Raw genomic sequence first — 21,546 nt, 5'->3', positions numbered from 1 at the left:
TGCACTGGCAAGCCTATCTAATAAAAGGGTAATATGAAAATTAACCATCACTCCGTCACAAAGATGGTGGAACCCATAGCCACAAGATGGCAGCGCCCAGTCTCCTCAGCCCCGCGGAGTCTCCCAGTCCTCGGGGGGCAGCCGCTGAGAGCGGGCAGTGTGAGCAGCCTGATGGGATGCTTACTTCGTTGCCACAGTGACGAGGCAACCGTTCCACTCCAGCCCCATGGAGGGCCTCTGAGCGGCCGAGGCCTCTGGTGGACACGGGGCCGGCCCGCGGCCTCCACGGCCGAGCACAGGCCCAGAGAGGAGACGGTGGGCCCGCCTCCCGCAGAAGCTGCACGGCTCCTGGCGGCGTGTTGTGGTTCCCACAGCTCCCACGGAAGTGGCGGGCGGCCTACTGCACGCGATATCGTACGATGGGCTACTAGTTTAAAAATAAACATTGACTCGTGCATGCGCGATACATATAAAGCTCTTGCTGACGCCCAATCGCACGCATGTGTTTCAATGTGTCATTGTCATTTGTGAATCTGGTTGGCACTTCTATTATAGAGTAAGGGCGAATAGCGGTATTAAAATATTTCTTCTATTCATTTCCTTTCAATGTGCACGAATCCATGCACCGGGCCACTAGTATGACATATTAGCCTAAATGGATTTAATGGATGTTTATAAAGCATTTCACACCAAAGCAGCAGAATGCACATTCTTTTCAAGTACACATGGTACATTTTCTAGAATAAATCACATATTAGGCCACAATAGAAGTCTCAAAAAAAATTTAAAGAAACTGAAATCATATCAAGCATCTCTGACGAAAATGGTATGAAATTAGAAATCAACTGAAAGAAAAAACTAAAAGCACAAACACATGGAGGTTACATAACATGCTACTAAACAGTGAATGGGCCAACAATGAGATCAAAGAAGAAATCAAAAGGTATCTTGAGACAAATGAAAATAAAAACACAACCACTCAAAAACTATGGGACAGAGCAGCCAGAGCAGCACCTTTCCACCTGCCTTAGCACGGAGGAGGGGAAACGGGAAGTGGGTCAGCCCATGGGCTCGCAAGGGCAGACCCTTCCCCGCCTTCGCCTCCCATTCTCGGGCTGAGTGTCAGGGCTTGGCTCTAGCCGAGCGGTGTTGCTACAGTGTCCAAGCCCAGGGCTGGGCTGCCCGGTGCCTGAGCTGCGGTGCTCTGCTCACCGATGCCCTTGCCCGTGTGGCCATCACCATGCAGGGCATTGGCCCTCCTGCCACCCCTCGGCGGGCCCTCCCTGATGGTGGTAATAGCAGCATTCAGTGGGAAAGGCTAGTGGACCACAGGTGCCCAATCCCGCAGGTCGGAGGCTGGGTCGGCAGGCGGAACTGTGCGCACCTTACAACACAGAGTGCGGAGGACGGGCAGCCAGCGTGCTTGGTCTCAGGCCCGGTCCCAGGGCGAGGCAGGGCAGCCCCCCAGCCTGCAGGCAATACCTTGCCCCTCGGAGGGACCTGCCCCACTACTCGTCTATGGCAAAGTTTCTCGCCGAGCTCCTGGGCTGCATGTTGCCGAGCAAGGGCACCTTTCCCATGTGTGAGCCCAAGAGTCACTACCGAGTTGACCTGAAATCAGGCACGAAGCAAAAGTTCACAACCCATGCTGTAGTCTCCAGTTCTTCTGGACAGGAATATGTCTGACACCTTTCCCAAAGACCACCGTTTTCAGGACATTGTGTAGTGAGAAGTCCTTATCTGATCACAAAAAGGAATAGCAATGGAAACCTTCGATGTACAGCAGCATAACTCCAGTCTGCTTTACAAGCCCTCTGATTGAGAAGCCAATTGGCAAAATTCTTCAGCAATCCTGGAGAAACAGTTACTCTTGCTTTTTTCAAGAGTATTATACCAGGCTAAGCAGCCTGCCCCCGTCTGAGGAGCAGCAGCTGCGTGAGCAGCCCGCCCAAGTCCGAGAAGCAGCAGCCACACAAGCAGACCATACCTGTTCAGGAGCAGCAGCCGTGCGAGCAGCCTGCCCCCGTCCAAGGATGAGCAGCTCCACGAGCAGCCCACCCCTATCCAAGGAGCAGCAGCCTCATGAGCAGCTGGCCCCCATCCGAGGAGCAGCAGCTGCACATGCAGCCTGCCCCCGCCAGCCAGAGGAGCCACCACTGCTGTGAGCAGCGCCCATGAGAGAAGCCGCCGCCAACAGAGGAACAGCTGCTGCTGCAACCACCCAAGGAGCAGCTGCCGCCTGAGGAGCAGTCCCCACATGACTCGACACATAGATCCTTCGGTGAGAGCAAAAATGGAGAGACAAAGAAACCCCCAAAGGAAAGAAAAGGAGGAATCACCAGAGAAGCAGCTAAGTGAAACGGAGGCATGCAATTATCAGAAAAAGAATTCAGAATAAGGACCATACAGTTCACAAACCGGATGGACAAAAAAAATCAACAACTTATGTAAGAATCAAGAAGAAATAAAAAGTGATATAGCTGCAATAAAAAACACCATGGAAAGTTTCAACAGTAGACTAGAGGACCAAATTAGCGAATTAGAAGACAGGGAAGCAAAACACACTCAAACTAAACTGCAATTGGAGAAAAAAAATTAAAAGAAAGGAGGAGAGCCTAAGGGAGCTATGGAAAAAACATGAAATGAAGCAACATACGAATAATAGGGGTGCCAGGACAACAGGAAGAGGAACAAGGGTTAGAAGAACTATTTGAAGAAATAATGTCAGAAAACTTCCCTGATGTGGGGAAGAAAAAAGTTACACAAGTACAGAGTCCCAAACAAGATGAATCCGAAAAGACCCACACCAAGACGCATCGTAATTACGATGGTAAATGTTCAGGACAAAGAGAGAATCATAAAGGCTGCAAAAGAGAGACAGAACGTTATGTACAAGAAATATCCCATTAGATTATGAAATGATTTCTCAACAGAAACACATCAGGCCAGAAAAGAATGGAAGGAAATTTACAAAGTGATGCAAAACAAAGTACTGAATCCAAGAATACTCTATCCAGCAAGGCTATCATTCAAAATTGAAGGGGAAATAAGGAGTTTCACAGAAAAAAAAAAAACAATGGCTACGGGAGTTTATCACTACCAAACCAGCAATGCAAGAAATGCTAAAGGGAATACTGTAAAAAAAAGGAAAAAAAAAGGGAAGAAGGAACACAGGCACAAAAAATAAAAATGGCTACAAACAGGTACCTATCAATAACAACTTTAAATGTAAATGGACTAAATACTCCAATCAAAAGACATCGAGTGGCTGAATGGATAAAAAAGAATGACCTATATATATGCTGTCTACAAGAAACCCGCTCAGAACAAGGGACTCACACAGACTGAAAGTGTAGGGTGTAAAAATATCTTCCAGGCAAATGGAAATGAAAAAAGCTGGGGTAGCAATACTTATACCTAACAAAATAGACCTCAAAGTGAAGGCCATAACAAGAGATAAGGAAGGCCACTTCATAATATTAAAGGGATCGATACAACAAGAGGATATAACCCTAATAAACATATATGCACCCAACGCAGGAGCACCCAAATACATAAAAAAACTCCTGGAAGATATCAAGGGAGAGATCGACAACAATACAATCATAGTAGCGGACTTGAATACACCACTGACATCACTGGATAAAGCCTCTAGACAAAAAAAATCAGCAAAGAAACAGCATTTCTAAATAACGCACTAGATCAGATGGAATTAACTGACATCTTCAGAACATTTCACCCCAAAGCCACAGAATATACGTCCTACTCAAGTGCACATGGAACATTTTCAAAGATAGACCACATATTGGGTCACAGGCAAAGTAATCACATCAAGTATCTTCTCAGACCACTGCTGGTGGGAATGCAGACTGGTGCAGCCACTGTGGAGAACAGTATGGCGTTTCCTCAAAAAACTAAAAATGGAACTCCCATTTGACCTAGTGATCCCACTGCTAGGAATATATCCCAAGAAACTAGAAATACCAATCAAAAAGGATATATGCACCCCTATGTTCATAGCAGCACAATTCACCATAGCTAAGATTTGGAAACAGCCTAAATGCCCATTAGCAGATGAGTGGATTAAAAAACTGTGGTACATCTACACAATAGAATACTACGCTGTTGTACAAAAGAAGGATTTCTTACCATTTGCAACAGCATGATGGAACTGGAGAGCATTATGCTAAGCAAAATAAGCCAGTCGGAGAAATATAAATATCACATGATCTCAACTCATTTGTGGAATATAATGAGCATACATTGATAAAGAAAAACAGATCCAGAGACAGAGAAGCATCAATCAGACTGTCAAACCTCAGAGGGAAAGTAGGGGAGGGTGCGGTAAGGGGGAGAAATCAACCAAAGGACTTATATGCATGCATATAAGCCTGTCCAGTGGACACAGACATTAGGGGGTGAGGGCTTGAGTGTGGGGGTGGGGGAGCAATGGGGGGATTAGGACACGTATGTAGTAACTTAATCGATAAAGAAAAAAATAAAACATTAACTGTTGCATCCCCCTCACCCAAAAGAAACCTATAGGACACAGCAAAAACATTCCTAAGAGGAAAGTTCATAGCAATATAAAAATAAAGAAAAAGCACAAATAAACAGTCTAACCTTAGACTAAAAGAACTACAAAAAGAACAACAATCAAAGCCCAAAATGAGTAAAAGGAAGGAAATAATAAAGATCAGGTCAGAAATAAACAAAATAAAATACAAAAATATAATACAAAAAAAAAAATCAATGAAACCAAGAGCTGGTTCTTTAAAAAAGATAAACAAGACTTATAAACTTTAACCATACTCAAGAATAAAAAAAGACAGAAACCAAATAAATCAAACCAGAAATGAAAAAGGTGACACCACAAAAAGACAAAGGATTATAAGAAAACTAGAGGCCCGGTGCACAAAAACTTGTGCACTCGGGGGGGGGGGGGTGTCCCCTCAGCCCAGCCTGTGCCCTCTTGCAGTCCAGGACCCCTTGGGGATGTCTGACTAATGGCTTAGGCCCGCTTCCAGGGAAGCGGGTCTAAGCTGGCAGTAAGACATCCCTCTGACACCCCAGGAGCACTTGGGAGATGTCCAACTAATGGCTTAGGTCCTCTCAGGAGCGGACCTAAGCCGTTAGTCGGACATCCTTAGCACTGCCGCAGAGGCGGGAGAGGCTCCCACCACCACCGCTGTGCTGGCCAGCTATGAGCCAGCTTCTGGCTGAGCAGCATTACCCCTGTGGAAGCACACTGACTACCAGGGGGCAGTTCCTGCATTGAGCGTCTGCCCCCTTGTGGTCAGTGCGCATCATAGCGATGGGTTGTTTCTGGTCATTTTGCCTTAAGGTCAATTTGCATATTACCCTTTTACTATACTATGAAAAATTATATGCCAACAAATTGGACAATATGAAAGAAATGGATAAATTCCTAGAAACAGAAAGAAACAAAATCTATCACCAACAAAAGACTCTATCACCAACAAAATCAAATCCTTCTCAAACTTCTCAAAAAATTCAAGAGGAGGCTAGGCTCCCAAGCTCATTTTACAAGGCCAGCATTATCCTAATTCCAAAACCAGACAAAGACACGACAAAAAAGAAAATTACAAGCTATAATCCCTCATAAACATTGATGTAAAAATCCTCAACAAAATATTAGCAAGCAATATATGCAAATAAATTAATGTGATATCCTCCTATCTAATAAGAATAATATGCAAATTGACCATCACTCCAACACACAAGATGGCTGCCCCCATGTGGACACAAGATGGCCACCAAAAGATGGCCAGCAGGGGAGGGCAGTTGGGAGGGACTAGGCCTGCAAGGGAGGGCAGTTGGGGCAATCAAACCTTCAGGGAAGGGCAGTTGAGGGGTGACCAGGCCGGTAGAGGAGGGAAGTTGGGGGTGACCGGGCCTGCAGGGAAGGGGAGTTGGGGGGGCAGGGGGACCCAGGCCTGCAGGGGAGAGCAGTTTGGGGGGACCAGGCCTGCAGGGGAGGGCAGTTAGGGGTGACCAGGCCTGCAGGGGCAGGCAGTTAGGGGAAAACAGGCTGGCAGGGAAGCAGTTAGACATAAATCAGGCTAGCAGGGGAGTGGTTAGGGGGTGATCAGGCTGGCAGGCAGAGCGGGTAGGGGCAATCAGAAAGGCAAGCAGGCGAGCAGTTGGAAGCCAGCAATCCTGGATTGTGAGAGGGATGTCCGACTGCCCATTTAGGTCCGATCCTACCGGGATCAGACCTAAAGGGGTAGTTGGACATCCATCGAGGGGTCCCAGATTGGAGAGGGTGCAGCTGGACTGAGGGACACACCCCCGTGCACGAATTTTGTGCACTGGGCCTCTAATATGTAATAAAGAGGGAATATGCTAATTGACCCTCATGCTGTCACAAAGATGGCAGCGCCCACAGCCAATAGGAGGGAATATGCTAATTGACTGCCATGCCCTCAAAGATGGCAGCACCCAGTCCCCACAGCCCTGCCTGCCTCCAGAGTCCCCCAGTTCTCTCAGCCCCCCAGCCACCCAGGGCCAGCCTGAGGCTCAGGTAACCAGTGTCAGCTTAGGTTTCCTCTGCCGGCAGTGGCAAGAGCAGAGGTGTGATGGGGTGTGGCCTTCCCCTGATCGCCGGGTCACCTCCCACCCCTGAGGGCTCTTGGTCTGTGAGAGGGGGAAGGCTGGGCTGCGGGACCCCCCTCCAGTGCATGAATTTCCATGCACCAGCCCTCTAGTACAATATAAAAATATAAATTATTTATCATAGCAATAAATGCAGAAAAGTTATTTATTTGATAAAATCCAGCATCTATTTATAATAAAAACTTTCAGAAAAATGGGAACAGGGAACATCCCTCAACATAATAAAGGTCATATATGACAAACCCACAGTTAACATCATACTAAATGTGTTGGAAGAATTAATATCATTAAAATGCCCTTACTATCCAAAGCAATCTATAAATTCAACACAATTCCTATCAAGATCCCAGTGGCATATTTCATAGAAGTAGAACGAATATTCCAAAAATGTATATGGAACCACAAAAGACCCTGAATAGTCACAGCAATTTTTGTAAGAAGAACAAAATAGAAGGTATCACACTGGTTGATATCAAACTATACAAGGCCACAGTAATCCGAAAAGCATGGTACTGGCATAAAAACAGACATAGATCAAAGAAACAGAATAGAGAGCCCATAAATAAAACCATGTCTTTATGGTTGATTAATATTTGTCAAAGGAGGCAAGAACATGCAATGGGATGAAGACAGCTTATTCAAGAAATGGTGTTGGGAAACTGGACAGGTACATGCAAAAAAATGAAACTAGACCACCTACTTACACCATACACAAGAATAAACTCAAAATTGGTTAAAGACTTAAATGTAAGACACAAAACCATAAAAATCATAGAAAAAACTTTGGCAGTAAACTCTGTCACATTGTTTTTGGTAATTATTTTCTGATATATGTCTTTAGGCAAGAAAAATAAAAGGAAAAAAATAAAATTAGACAACATCAAACTAAAAAGCTTTTGCACAGCAAATGAAACCATCAATAAAACAAAAAGACAACCTACTGAATGAGAGAAGATATTCACCAATGATACATCAGATAAGGGGTTAACACCCAAAATTTATAAAGAATTCACAGAGCAGGATACAAAAACCCCCAAACAATCTGCTTAAAAAATGGGCAAAGGACATGAATAGACATTTTTTCAAAGAGGCCATACATATGGTCAAGAGACATATGTGAAATGCTCAATGTCACTAATCATCAGAAAAATGAAAATTAAAACCACAATGAGATACCACCGCACACCTGTCAGAATGCTTATCATCAATAAGTCAACAATAAATGTTAGCAAGGATATGGAGAAAAGGGAACTCTCATGCACTTTTGGTGGGAATGCAGGCTGATACAGCTACTGCAGAAAGCAAAGAGTTACCTCAAAAAATTAAAAATGGAACTACCTATGACCCAGCAATTCCACTTCTGGGTATTTATTTGAAGAAACGCAAAACACTAATTTGAAAGGACATATGCAGCCCTAGCAGGTTTGGCTCAGGGGAAAGAGCATCGGCCTGCAGACTGAAGGGTCCTGGGTTTGTTTCTGGCCAAAGGCACATACCTTAGTTGCAGGTTCCCGAGCCCTGGTTGGGGCACCTGCAGGAGGCAATCAAAAGCTGTGTCTCTCTCACACTGATGTCTCTCTGTCTCTCCCTCTATCCTCCACTCTCTCTAAAAATCAATGGAAACATATCCTCAGGTGAGGATTAACAAAACAAAAAAAAGGAAGGACATATGCACACCTATATTCACTGAAGCATTACTTACAATAGCCAAAATATGGAAGCAACCTAAGTGCCTAGCGATACGTGAATGGATAAAGAAGATTTGGTATGTATGTATGTATGTATGTATGTATGTATGTATGTATGTGTGCGTCCGTGTGTGTGTGTGTGTGTGTGTGTGTGTGTGTATATATATATATAATGGAATATTACTCAGCCAAAGAAAGAAGTGAAATCTTGCCATTAGAGACCACATGGATAGACTTAGAGGGTGTTATGCTAAGTGAATTAAGTCAGACAAAGAAAGACAAATACCATAGATTTCACTTATATGTGGAATTTAAAGAGCAAAACAAATGAACAAAACAGAAATAGACTCATAAGTATAGAGAACAAACTGAGGGTTGTCAGATGAGAGGAATTTTGAGGGACTGAGTAAAGACGGTGAAGGAATTAAAATTACCAATTAGTAGTTACAACATAGTCCCAGGAATGCAAAGTTCAGCATAAGGAGTAAAGTCACTGATATTGTATAACTACGGTCATTATTAGACTTACTAGGGGCCCAGTGCACGAAATTCATGCACTGGGGGTGAGGGGTCCCTCAGCCCAACCTGCCCCCTCTCACATACTGGGAGCCCTCAGAGGATGTCCTACTGACGGCTTAGGCCCGATCCCCACGGGAAGCGGGCCTAAGCCGCAGTCTGGCCTCCCTTTGTGGGAGGCGACCGGGCTGATCAGGGGAAGGCACCAGCCCCATCACCCCGCTGCTGCAGCCACTGCCAGTCACCGCAGCCACCAAGGTGTTTTCATCAACACGGACTCCAGTCCCTTCACCAAGAAAAAATGACAACTTTCTTTAGGCATTTTCAAGATGTGTCTTTCATAGGATATGCATTCCTCTCTCTCTCTCTCTCTCTCTCTCTCTCTTTCTTTTTTTATCCTCGCCTAAGGATATGTTTCCATTGACTTTTAGAGAATGTGGAAGAGAAAGGGAAAGACAGAGAGAAACATCAAAGTGAGAGGAACACTTCGATTGGTTGCCTCCTGCATGAGCCCTGATCTGGGCCCTGGCCAGGGAGGAGCCTGCAACCTAGGTACATGCCTTTGATCAGAATCGAACCCAAACCCTGTGGTCGGCAGGCCAAGGCTCAATCCACTGAGTCAAACCGGCTAGGTCAGGATATGACATTCCTTAGCCCTCCAGCAGCGGACCTTTGTTTTTTTCTCTAGAAGTGTGGTGGAAAAGCCCTAGATCACCTTTTTGGATTCTTATTACCCAAGTTACTAAGAATATTACCAGTGGCATACAGGAAGCTTAGCCAATGTGTAGTCAGAAAAGGTGTTTCCTCTATACTTCACACCAATGGAGGGCTGTGCCCTGCCCAGGCCTAAAGCCTCTGGCCAAAGCTTTAGGCCAGGGCAGGGGACCCCAGCTCCCTGCAATCCACCACAGGAGCAGACACCCTCGCAGGAGCGGACCCCCAGTTCCCTGCGATCCATCGCAGGCTCCCCGCTGGTGCCCAAGGCCAGAAAAGCCTCCAGTGGATGCTTTCCTGGTGGGCGTGGCTTGTGGGTGTAGCGAAGGTACGGTCAATTTGCATATTACTCTTTTATTAGGTAGGACTAGGAGGATCACTTTGTGAGTTACATGAATGTCTAGCCACTATGCTGTGCACCTGAAACTAATCTACACTAATAAAAGAGAAAGATGCAAATTGACTGTACCTTTGCGATGCCCACCAGCCAATCAGGAGTGAGCCTCTAGTATAAAATAACAGTGAATGTAAAGTGCAATTGAAAAATAAAATTTTAAAAATACAGATGAAAAACATATATAGCCCCTAAGACATAACAAATTTCTTCTATGTAAAACTTACACATCTTCTTCTACCCGAAGCTGTTGAATGTGAGATTTAATTTTCTGTCCTGAAGTTTTTAAGATGATGTTTTCTAGGAGGTGGAAATCATCCTGATTAAAGAGTTCATTATCCTCCAGTGGCCCAATGATCTGTGAAGGAGAACAGAGTGGCCAGTGTGGAAACCTGCAAGCTGTAAAGCAGGGCGTGGTTGTCCTCAGGCTACCTAAGGAACCAAACCACGTTAGAGACCCAAGACAAGCTTACTTCAGAATGAAGTCCATGAAAATGGACAAGTACCATCCCCATGAACTCACACTGCTATTTACTTAACAATTCCTTAACTACACAGAGTGTAGACTTGTATATTTTGCAATATTTTTACAGTAAGCAAACTCTGAAATAAAAGAATATAGTTTTCATCAATTCTCACCAAATATAAATAATAAAGCCAAAACAGAGATGTAAAGTCAGGTTTGTCCACCACAGCCTACGCTCTCATCTCAGTGCTGCGAGCCTTAAAGAGTGTAAGCCCAACCCAGCTGCATGCACACAGGCTGCCGAGCTGCAGGCACGCGCCACGGGCTCAGTGCTTCCTGTGTCCAGGTCTCACGGACTTGTGTTCGGAGAGCCACTGCGTCTCACTGCCTTGCCCCACGGCAGGACAAAAGCAAACACAGGACACATGTCAACGTGAGCACACCTCCAGAACCAGAGTCAAAACAATCACCAGCACTCGTCAGCCGCACCCCCTTTGGAAAGAGTGGCTCTGTTTGAAGGGCGTCTACCTTCCGAGGAGAGTGCGGCCAAGGCTGGGCACTGATCTAATTGGAAGCCAAGCTTGTCTCAGGACAAGATCCTCACCCTTCCATTGCTGATCACTGCCCTCTGTCCCTTCTTCAGCTTCAGGACATCCCTGCAGTACATGGCATGAGACAAAATGAAATCCATTTTGGAAGACTCAAAGACCTCTTTAAAAAGACTGAAATCCATGCCCTAGGAAAGTAATTGTAATTAAGGACAAGTAAGTTATTAAACCACAAAAATGAATAGCATAGTGAATACATCATTAAAACGCTCTATTAGTGAAAGTAATAACTAATTTTAATAATTAACATTATGATGTTTCCATTCTCCCATTTTCCCACCCTCCTGCCTATCAATAACGCTCATTTCCTTCGCCTTTCTTTTATGTGATGTTCAAGTGGCAAACTAGTGTTCACGATACCTTTCCTCTGCACTGTAAAACCTTTCTGATTTCAAGAGAGAGCCTTTCTTTTCACTGAAACATGAAGCATACTTACCATTTTATAATAAGTTTTTAGACTGAAAAACAGTAAAAGGCGTTTTACATGTAAGTGAATAAACATGGGCTTACACTGGAAACACATCAAACACATTAGCTCTTAGTTCATTAACTGACTTACATCTCAGTTCTTTTGCTCTGACAAGTCAAATATTGTCTATCTTTCAAAAACTATAAAAACAAATGGCCTGTGCTTAAAACATACACGTTAAAATCTAGCAAGTTTAAAAGCAATAAAGGGCATGTGGCAGAATTGCTATTTCTTAGAAAGATTCCTCCAACAACAAAAAGAGAAATCCTGAGACTGAAAACTAAAATCACCATCCTGCTCAGACACTGCAGCCCCCGGGAGCGGACGTCTGTGGTAAATTACAGAGAGGTGGCCCCAAGCAGTGCAGATACTCACCCCGACGGCGAACTCCCCAACATCAGCCCCCGCAGCCAGGGCCTCCGCAGGCCCCTCCTTGACCATTTTTGTGATGAAGTTCTTGGCAGTGCTGGAGGTTTGTGTTTGGAGAGCTGCCCAGATTGCTCGGGAGATCTGCGTGTTCTCATACTTTATGTCTTCCTTAGGATTGTTGATCATGCTTATTCTCACATTGTTACTGGATTTCTATTTACAAAATAGGAAATAAGGATTATATGGTAGATGTTTTCTTTTTTTTTAATCATTTTTTAAATTAAGGTATTACATGTGTACATATCTTACCATTGCCCCCCCCCCACTCCCATACATGCCCTCACCCCCCAATGTTTTGCATCTGTTGGTTACTCTTATATATGGTAGATGTCAAAATGGCGGTGCCCACAGCCACAAGATGGTGGTGCCCAGTCCCCTCAGCCCCGCTGGGCCGCCTGCCTCCAGAGTCTCCCAGTCCCCTCAGCCCCCCCAGGACCGGCCCAAGGCACAGGCAAGCCTCGGATGGCAGCTGCCCATAGCCTCCCGAGGCTCAGGTAACCAGGGCTGGCTGAGGCTTGCGCTGCCGGCAGTGGCAGCAGAAGAAGTGTGATGGGGCGTCGCCTTCCCCTGATGGCCCAGTCGCCTCCTGCCCCTGAAGGCTCCCGGACTGTGAGAGGGGGCAGGCCGGGCTGAGGGATGCCACCTCCAGTGCATGGATTTTCATGCACCAGGCCTCTAGTATTCTATAGAGGAAATACCTCTCCTAAAAGTTGTGGATAGTCCCTCTCTGTATACAGAACAAGGTTAAAATGCTACAAGTATGAACTGGCCTCTACCCTACCTTTCCCCCTTCATTTTTACCACCCTGTAAAGAGAGCATACAGTACAAACCATCCGAGTCCTGTATCTCCCCCCACATTTTGTATTCTTCTAATGCACATCATGCCTCACATTGGCATGGGAACCCCAAGTACACCCATCTTTGCTTCCTTAAGTCCCAAGCATTCTTCAGGGCTCTGCTCCACCCTCCTTAGTTCACATGGCCTTTCCAGATTTCTAGTAAGATTTACCTCTCCCTGAGCAAAGAGACAAGAATCCATGTGAGAGAAGGTATCTGGGACCCTTAAAACCAAAAAAGGGCTCATAGCAAGAACATAAGCAACAGAAATTGATACGTCTGTGTATCGAAAGACATGTATAAGAATATTCACAGCAGCATTCTTCAGAATACCCCAAACCAGAAACAACCCAAATGTCTATCAAATATACTAAAGAAACAAAACTGTGATATAGTTACATGATACAAAACGACACAAGGAAAAAGAACTAACATTACTCGTAATTTCATGAATCTCAAAAATATTGAGGAAAAAACAAACACAAATACACATTATTAGATTCCATTAAAATAAAGTAATAGACAAACTTACTCTATGAGAGAAGAGGGAAAGGCTGGGGCCCTGGTGTGGCCACAGCAGGGAGGGCTCTCAGGAATGTGACACTTCTCTCCCCAGGCATGGTCACATGCGTGTGTTCACTTAGAGACACTCTGTAGCCTATGGTTTCTGCACTTCTTTTGAACCTATATTTACTTCATTTAAAATATTCAACTCCCTTCCTTTTCCCACTCTACCACCACTTGCATGTCTATCACTCAGAGTTAGGGCAGTCTGTTAGGGCACCTTACACATGTGTCAGTCTGAGTTATGGCACCTTACACGCGTGTCAGTCTGAGTTAGGGCACCTCACACATGTACTGATCGTCCTTCACTAGGACTGCTCCTGATTCAACTCTGAATTAACCACAGCAACCATCTGTTTCCTCTCAGAGCAGAAGAAAACTCCGCTCCTCAGCAACGCTGAGGCCACCTGGATATGTGAGTGTTTCAGAAAACCTCCCCGAGACACAGGTGCCAAGGGGACCCAGAGGTGTGACACTGGACTGAAGACTCAGTCTGAAGCTGCCCCAGAAAAGGAGATGTAACATCTCAGACAATGACACTCTCCCGAAGTCAGTTTCTTCTCCACGAGCCCACTGCCATTCGCTCAGGCCCTCGACGCTCATGCACTCTGCACACCGGGCCTGCTTCTGCACCCCTCACTCCCCCCCAGGCTCTCAGTGTAGGCACAACGCACCCCACAACCTCCCAGCTTCCCGGCAGCAAGACCGTAAAGCTTGTCTACGATGATCTCATTCTTTCTCCTCGGAAAGAGCCTACCCCTTCACTAAGCAGAAGGCGCCGTCTTCTCTGTTCTACTGGCCGGCGGGCCGTGGAGAAGCAGGGCTCTGCTCCCTCAAGCGCTAGGAAAGCGGGCAGGCCGCCAGAAGAGCACGATCAGCACACAGATGCTCACGAGGACAACACTGAGCTGTAGACACTTGCCTGATGTTTTAGAGCATCGTACAGCAACTGCCTTCCAGACGGGCTGTCAAAATCTCCAACAATCCAAAAAGTCACTGGCCTAATGAAAGAATCATCTGTAGAAAAACAAAACAATAGACTGAGTTGGAGAGAAGAAAGGACATTCTGTTTCAATATGGTTATTAAGTAAAATAATTTCTGAAAACCATGCAAAAAAAATAAGAAGATTACAAGTTTAATAAAGATACAAAGCAAAAGTAGTGAAACTGATAGAATGAAAGCAGGGTACCTTCCATATGGCTTAAATATAAACTAGGGACATGCATTTATTAATTCTACTAAGGTCTGAGCATCTGTTAGCACATAAAACGAAAAAGACCTTTGAACGTGTGGGTAACATATAGTCTTTAATCATGTTAATTTGTAACTTTCTGAAATATACTTCTTTGCAAACATTTACACAAACTTTATCTGAATGGATAAATTATGTTACCCACAGGTTCCATAAACATCCCAATAAAAGGTCAATAAATTCTGAATTATAACAGTACCTGAAATACGATAATTAAGAAAAGAAACAGAACATACTAAAGTTTAAAGTTACCATAGATTTCCTTGGAGGACATTCCTGGGCAAAGGCAAAGGAAAAAGAAAATGTCATTTCTAGGATTACTGCCTATTCTCAGAGTCCAATGTTAAATAACGCCTAACGTGACCTATGCTTCGTCCTGTTCCTCAGTTCCACGCGGCTGGGCACTGACCCGTGCTCCTCGGAACCAGTTTCCGGAAGAAGCAAAGGGAGCAGTGCCTGCACCTGCACAGGCCCGGGAGCCAGACCAGCTTCCCGGGGTTACCGTGGGAGGCGACAGCTGCCTCAAGGGCAGTCAGAGTGGCCGCGGGGGAAGTGCCTCTGTCTGCCATCCAAAGAATATCATTCCACAGCCTTCACCTAGGTAAGTAACTACATCAAACCAGGTTTAAAACTTACACAAGTATTTCTAGAACCAAGTTTATCTTTAAAAATTCAACCCAATGCTGTCACTGAAGAGGCAAGTCAAAACAATTTCCAATCCATTAACCCTTCAAAATATCATAAATGTGTTCCCATTCTGAGCCATTAAATTGTTTCCCTTTTGACTTTAATATCTAATTTAAAAATTACAAAGACAACTTTTAAATTTTCAGAAATATATAAATAATTAAATTTTCTATGCTCAAATCATAAGAATTAATAAAATAAATTATGACATCTCTCTCCCAACAGATACTAATGATTGAATTTTCTGCAAATACTAAAACAAATGTTGAATCCAAGATAAACCTAGAATAGATTACCTTTCTTTGTCAGATAGTTCATACTATTGGCTATAGCAGCAGTCTTGCCTTGAGAATCTAAGGCAGTAAATCTAGCATAATCATCCACAAAAAAGTTATCTGAAAAAAAATTGAAATAGATTTATAATTAATATGCCTAAATTCAATCTAATGTTAATTTCAACTGATAATCTGACATGACCATAAGTTTTATAAAAATGCATGAGTGAGATATATTGCTTCATATTTATTAAACAATTTTATAATCCCAGACCCCTATTCCAGTAATAACATTTTAATACACAAAGTTAATAAAAATGAACACATCTCGCCCTAACTGGTTTGGCTCAGTGGATAGAGCGTCGGTCTGCGGACTGAAGGGTCCCAGGTTTGATTCCGGTCAGGGGCATGTACCTTGGATGCGGGCACATCCCCAGTAGGGAGTGTGCAAGAGGCAGCTGAATCGATGTTTCTCTCTCGTCTATGTTTCTAACTCTCTATCCCTCTCCTTTCATAAAAAAATCAATAAAATATATATTTTTTAAAAAATGAACACATCTCACATGACTCTCATGTATGTATGTCATTTTCATGGTTTGAATTATTCTAGTCCCACTTCTATCACTTTACTGCCCGAGAATGATTTCCTAAAGACCCCCCTTGGCTTCCTCTCTCCCTTCCATGGTCCATTCCCCCAATAATAAGCTCCTCCTTATCCTTATTTGGGGGTGGGGTGCAAAAATAGGAGAGAAAATAAAAAAATTCTCATTTTAATGTTTTCATGGATCAGAAAACAGTATCTTCGTAGCCCTGACAGAAACAAAAGGCCAGTTTCCGATACATATCTTCTCTGATTAGTGCCCCTAGGCATGCTCTCAATAGTCATTTCCCCTCAGATTCCTCTTGCCAACATTCCAGTTTCAGCAAGTCATTCCCTTGCTCTGATCTACCCAGTAATTTCTTCCTACCTACAAAATGGGCTTCAGCCTGGTATCATACACCCTCTCTCTCCAGCAACCTCCCCAAGCTTATGCATCACCTCACCCCAACCCTGATGCCACTCTTCTCTCGCTGCCGTCCCAGCACGTCGTGCCCATCCTCCCATCTATTTGTCTGTTCACCCACTCACCCACCTATCCTTTCATTCCACAAAACACACTGACCCTTTCAGGCCATAGTCTAGACAGGAAAGCACTGGTAAGTTAGACAGAAAGCAGTGCCCTCCAAGTCTAAAAGAGAGCAGCGAAGGTGGCAGAGCCAGGGGCTGGGGCAGGAGGCGGCCAGCTGCGCCTTCCCTGACAGGCCCACAGCTCGCCGGGCAGACTGCACTGCTCCAGAGACCAGCACCGTTTCTCAGCTCATGACCACGCGCCCATGAAGAAAGGACTCGTCTGTGCTCTTCATTCATGCGCACCCCAAAGGTAACTACTGACAGTTTAAAATGATGAAAACAACAAAAGCTCAGGATAAAGATTCACAACACTGTTCGCCTTGCTCTATTGAAACTTCTGGTGCCCTGGCTGGTGTGGCTCAGGGGTTGCACTGAAGGGTTGCAGGTTCAATCCCCAGGCCTGGGACACATGTGGGAGGCAACCAATGGATGTTGTCGCTCTCAAATGGCTGTTTCTCTCTCTCCCCCCCTCCTCCTTCCACTCTCTAAAAGTCAATGGGAATAAAATCCTTGGTGAGGATTAACAAAAACAAACAAAAAACTTCTGGTGAAAAGCTAAAACCTAATGTAAAGAAACAATGCAGTTCACATTCTGACTATCTTCTTTTTCAAACATAAGCATATATGTGCAATGCCCTCTACTGAAAAGATATTCAGTTCGTTAGATTAGGAGATGGCTGCCATAAAGGAACAGCCATAAGAAGATCTACACATTCATTATTCGCCATGACAACAGATACACTTGGCTCTGACTTCGCCAGTGCCCGTCTTTCCCCCAGTGAGACTGCTTGGGCAGTGATGACGCGTCCCCTTCTTCCAGCTGAAGTGGCCGCCAGATCGCACAGGAAGGCCTAAGGAGCACACTGCACCTGGGCGAAGCACATCTGCCTCGCAGAAGGCATTCTGGTGGAAACAACCCAAACACCCATCCCCTGAGGAATGCTGAGCAGCACACGGGCTAGTTACATCCTAGACATTAATCAGCATAAAAAGGAGTGAAGTACTACTGACATGTGCTACGACATGATGAACTTGAAAAACATTAGAAGCCAGTCACAAAAACTCCCCATTACATGAAATTTCCAGAATAGAAACATCCACAGAAACAGAAACTAGATTAGTGGTTGCTGGAGGATAGAAGAGAAAGATGGAAGGTGACTACTAATGGGCACATCAATTCTTTTGGGGGTGATGATAATGTTCTAAAATTAGATAGTGGTAATGATCACACAACTTTGAAAATATACTAAAATTTGTACAATTTGAAATTGCGCACTTTAAAGGATTTAGTTTTATGGCATGACACTATTTCTCAATGAAGCTTTATTTTTTAGAAAGGCATTATATTCTCAAAGTAAAGCTACCTAAAATATCTGTTGACGTTATTGCTGTTTCTGGAATGGTGATGAAGAGATAGCTGCGTGAGAGTTTTATAACTAAGAAAGTGAATGACACAGGTCCCCTTTATCATCTACGCTTGTTTAGTTGGTTAAAGGCACTGAATATTTTTCAAACTTTATAAGGATTTATCCAGGAAGAATTTCTCTCCTTTTGGAAGATACTCTTGTGTTAGAAGCTTGTATTATAAATTCAAGGTGCAATGAGTTTAAACATAAAATTGTGTCACAATCTTGGGTTATCTTCTGAACACTGACATCTAATAAATGCAAAGATTCTGAAAAACTAATAAAAAACAGCTCGAAAGTTGTTCCTGAAATGCTTCTTACTGGTTGCTGTTAAATCCAGGTATTCTCGCTCAGCTGTCAAAATCCTAGAATTGATTCGTGGAACAACATTTGGCTGATTCATAATATACTCTACCACATCCTGATCATGGGACAGTTCACCCTAAAGAAAAGAAGAAAACAGGGAGTGGGTGGGATGAGCATTAAAACATCTGATCAAAATAATTTATTAGAAACTAAGAAATCATTAACTTTATATTATCTTCTTATGTACAGCAATTGCTACAAACAGACGTTATCACCTCACAGGTCCCTGGTATTGCCAAGCACAGCTCGGTGTATTACGCACAGTGTAATGTTAACTCCCTCAGCCATGTGTGGCAGGTATCATTGTGCCCATTTTAAAGATGAGGCACCTAGGGCACAGAGGTTAAATAGCTAACTCATGATCACAGAACTAATGAGAAGGGAATATAAAATGCAAATCCAGGTTTATTTGATCTCTCCACATACCACTGTGCTTCCCCAGAAATAAGCAAGTTCTTCAAATTAGTTAAGAGTTAATGTCACCAGTTCCCAACTCATAAGCTGTATTTTATAACTTCACATTTTCACACCATAACATGGTCACAAGCTGCAACCCAACCAAAGGAGAAAGGAGAACTGAGGTGGAACCCGTACCCGTGAGAGCCAGGAGAAAGTCGCATTGGTTTCAAATGCAGATTTTGGACAAAGTCAGTCCTTTAATAAAAATTATACTGAAGACATTTTTCCTATGACACCACCATAGTTAGAAGAAACTACTAGAGATGAAAAAATAAGACTTAAGCAGATGCAAGAAGCAGCTCTTGAAGAAATGCGTAAGAAGATGCACCAAAAATACCGTATTTTCCAGCGTACAAGACGACTTTTTAACCCAAGAAAATCTTATATGCCCAGTCGTCTTATACGCCGGAAAATACGGTATTAGTTTTATCTGGCAATACCTGTCCTTAAGTGGTATATACCGTATTTTCAGGCGTATAAGACGACTGGGCGTAAAAGATTTTCCTGGGTTAAAAAGTCGTCTTATACGCCGGGAAATACGTAATAAAATGTTGCCATACTTTACAAAATAAAATGAAATGAAGAGTTAACACAAGCATGCCCTGGCCAGTTATTCAGTGGTCAGAGCATCAGCCTACACACCAAAGAGTCATGGGTTTGATTTCTAGTCAAGGGCATGTACCTGATTGTGGGTTCGATACCCGTCCCTGGTGAGGGCGTGTGCAGGAGGTAACCACAAACAATGTGTGTGTCTCTCTCACATCTATGTTTCTCTCTGTCTCTCCCTTTCCCTTCCACTCTCTCTAAAATCAATGAAAAAAACATCCTCGGGTGAGGATTAACAACAACAACAAAAAAAGTTAACACAAGCAGAAAAACATTCTGAGATCTGCTCATTGTTAGTTTCTCTTAAAGAAAAAGGCCACATAAATTCTCTCAAGCAGTTAATATACTTTGTAATAAAAATCACCCCAAGCCTTTTCCCTCTCAGGCATCCAAGTAACTGCGTATTTCCAGAATCACAATTACAGTGGGGACTCTTCCCTTTTATACTTCTCATATTATAGAAATACTTGTACAGCTAATCCTTGAAAAATACCATTTGAAGTACATGGGTTCGCAAGGGTCCACTGATACACAGATTTTTTTCCCCCCAATAAATGCTATAAATGTATTTTCTCTTCATTATGATTTTCTTAACATTTTTCTCTAGTTTACTTGATTATAAGAATACAGTATATAATACATGACATACAAAATGTGTGTTTATCAACTTCTTATGTTAACAGTAAGGCTTCCAGTCACCGCAGTAGGCTTAGTAGGTAAGTTTTAGGGAGTCAAAAATTGTATGCAAATTTTTAACTGCAGGGAGGTTGGCACCCCAACCCCTAAATTGTTCAAGGATCAACTGTAGTTCATTGTAAAAAAAAAAAACAACAAAAAAACCCCACGAAAGTTGAGAAAGAAAATCTCCGAGTCCTACACCTACACCTAATGATGAAATGTCACAGTGGAAGGGGGTCCTGAAAGACCCTAAAACTAACCAAAGAGAGGACCCTGAAAACAGGGAGAGAAGAGACTCATCACATAGACCCAGTCCTGAGTCTGATTCACAACTGATTTCTCAAGAGAAATCAGAGATCAAAAGGCAATGGAATTACATATTCGAAGTGCTGAAAAGAAAAGGCAGTCAATCAAGAATTCCATATCCAAGTAAATTATCACTTTTAAATGAAGGGCAAATAAACACATTCCCAGATAAAGAAAAATAAAGAGGATTTTTCACTGGGAGACCTAACTGAAAATGGATCCAAAAATTAAATGTTAAGAGAAAAACTATAAAATGCTCAGGAAGAAAGAAATATAGGTATAAATCTTTGTGACCTAGAATTAAACAATAGTTTATTATATATGATTCAAATAGCATGAGCAACAAAAGAAAAAGAGTAAATTGGACTTAATCAAAATTAAAAACATTTGAACTTTAAAAGACACCACCAAACAGTGAAAAGGCAAATCAGCCCTGGCCAATTTTGCTCAGTGGTTAGAGTGCCAGCCCACAGACTGAAGGGTTATGGGTTCAATTTTAGGCAAGGACATGTACCTTGGTTACAGGCTCAATTCCCAGCCCCGGTCATGACACTTTCGGGAGGCAACCAATCCATGTGTCTCTCTCACATTGATGTTCTCTCTCTCTGTGTCTCTCCCCTTCCCTGCTACTCTCTAAAAATCAATGGGAAAGAAAAATATCCTTGGGTGAAGATTAACAAGCAAAACAAAAAAAAGAAAAGGCAAATCATAAAATGGAGAAAATGTGTGAAAATAATACATATATAAAAGCGATTAGTATCAAGAATACATAAAAAAATTCTTACAACTCAAAAATAACAAAACAACCCAATTAAACATGGGCAAATAATCTGAATAGACATTTCTACAAAGAAGATATAGGGCACTTAAAGAGACGGATAATATCAAGTGTTGGCTACAATGAGGAGAAAGCAGAACCTGGATACACAGCTGACACAAATGTTCATGGTGCAGCTGCTTTGGAACAGAGCCTGTGGAAACAGCAGGCAGGTCCACTGCTGGCTTCCTGCCCGGGCA

At 43.4% G+C, this 21,546-nt stretch overlaps 1 protein-coding gene across 7 annotated transcripts in view; it reads right to left on the bottom strand.

Moving 5' to 3' along the window:
* The window catches only part of UGGT1 (UDP-glucose glycoprotein glucosyltransferase 1), a 150,832-nt gene that overhangs the window by 44,438 nt on the left and 84,848 nt on the right, over positions 1-21,546 (bottom strand). For 6 of the 7 annotated variants that reach the window (XM_079781792.1, XM_079781791.1, XM_079781795.1 and 3 more), the window contains 7 exons: positions 18,436-18,556; positions 15,559-15,657; positions 14,828-14,851; positions 14,245-14,339; positions 11,867-12,073; positions 11,019-11,150; positions 10,176-10,306 (listed from right to left, as the gene is read on the bottom strand). In XM_079781792.1, coding sequence (XP_079637918.1) covers positions 10,176-10,306; positions 11,019-11,150; positions 11,867-12,073; positions 14,245-14,339; positions 14,828-14,851; positions 15,559-15,657; positions 18,436-18,556 — 809 coding nt within the window. The remainder of the gene's footprint in view (positions 1-10,175; positions 10,307-11,018; positions 11,151-11,866; positions 12,074-14,244; positions 14,340-14,827; positions 14,852-15,558; positions 15,658-18,435; positions 18,557-21,546) is intronic. The other variant, XM_079781796.1, reaches the window with a different exon arrangement.

Source organism: Cnephaeus nilssonii (assembly GCF_951640355.1).
Source record: "Cnephaeus nilssonii genome assembly, chromosome: 10".
NCBI classification, from domain to species: Eukaryota; Metazoa; Chordata; class Mammalia; order Chiroptera; family Vespertilionidae; genus Cnephaeus; species Cnephaeus nilssonii.
Note: the sequence above shows the minus strand (reverse complement) of the source record. Positions and strands in the feature narration are given on the sequence as shown.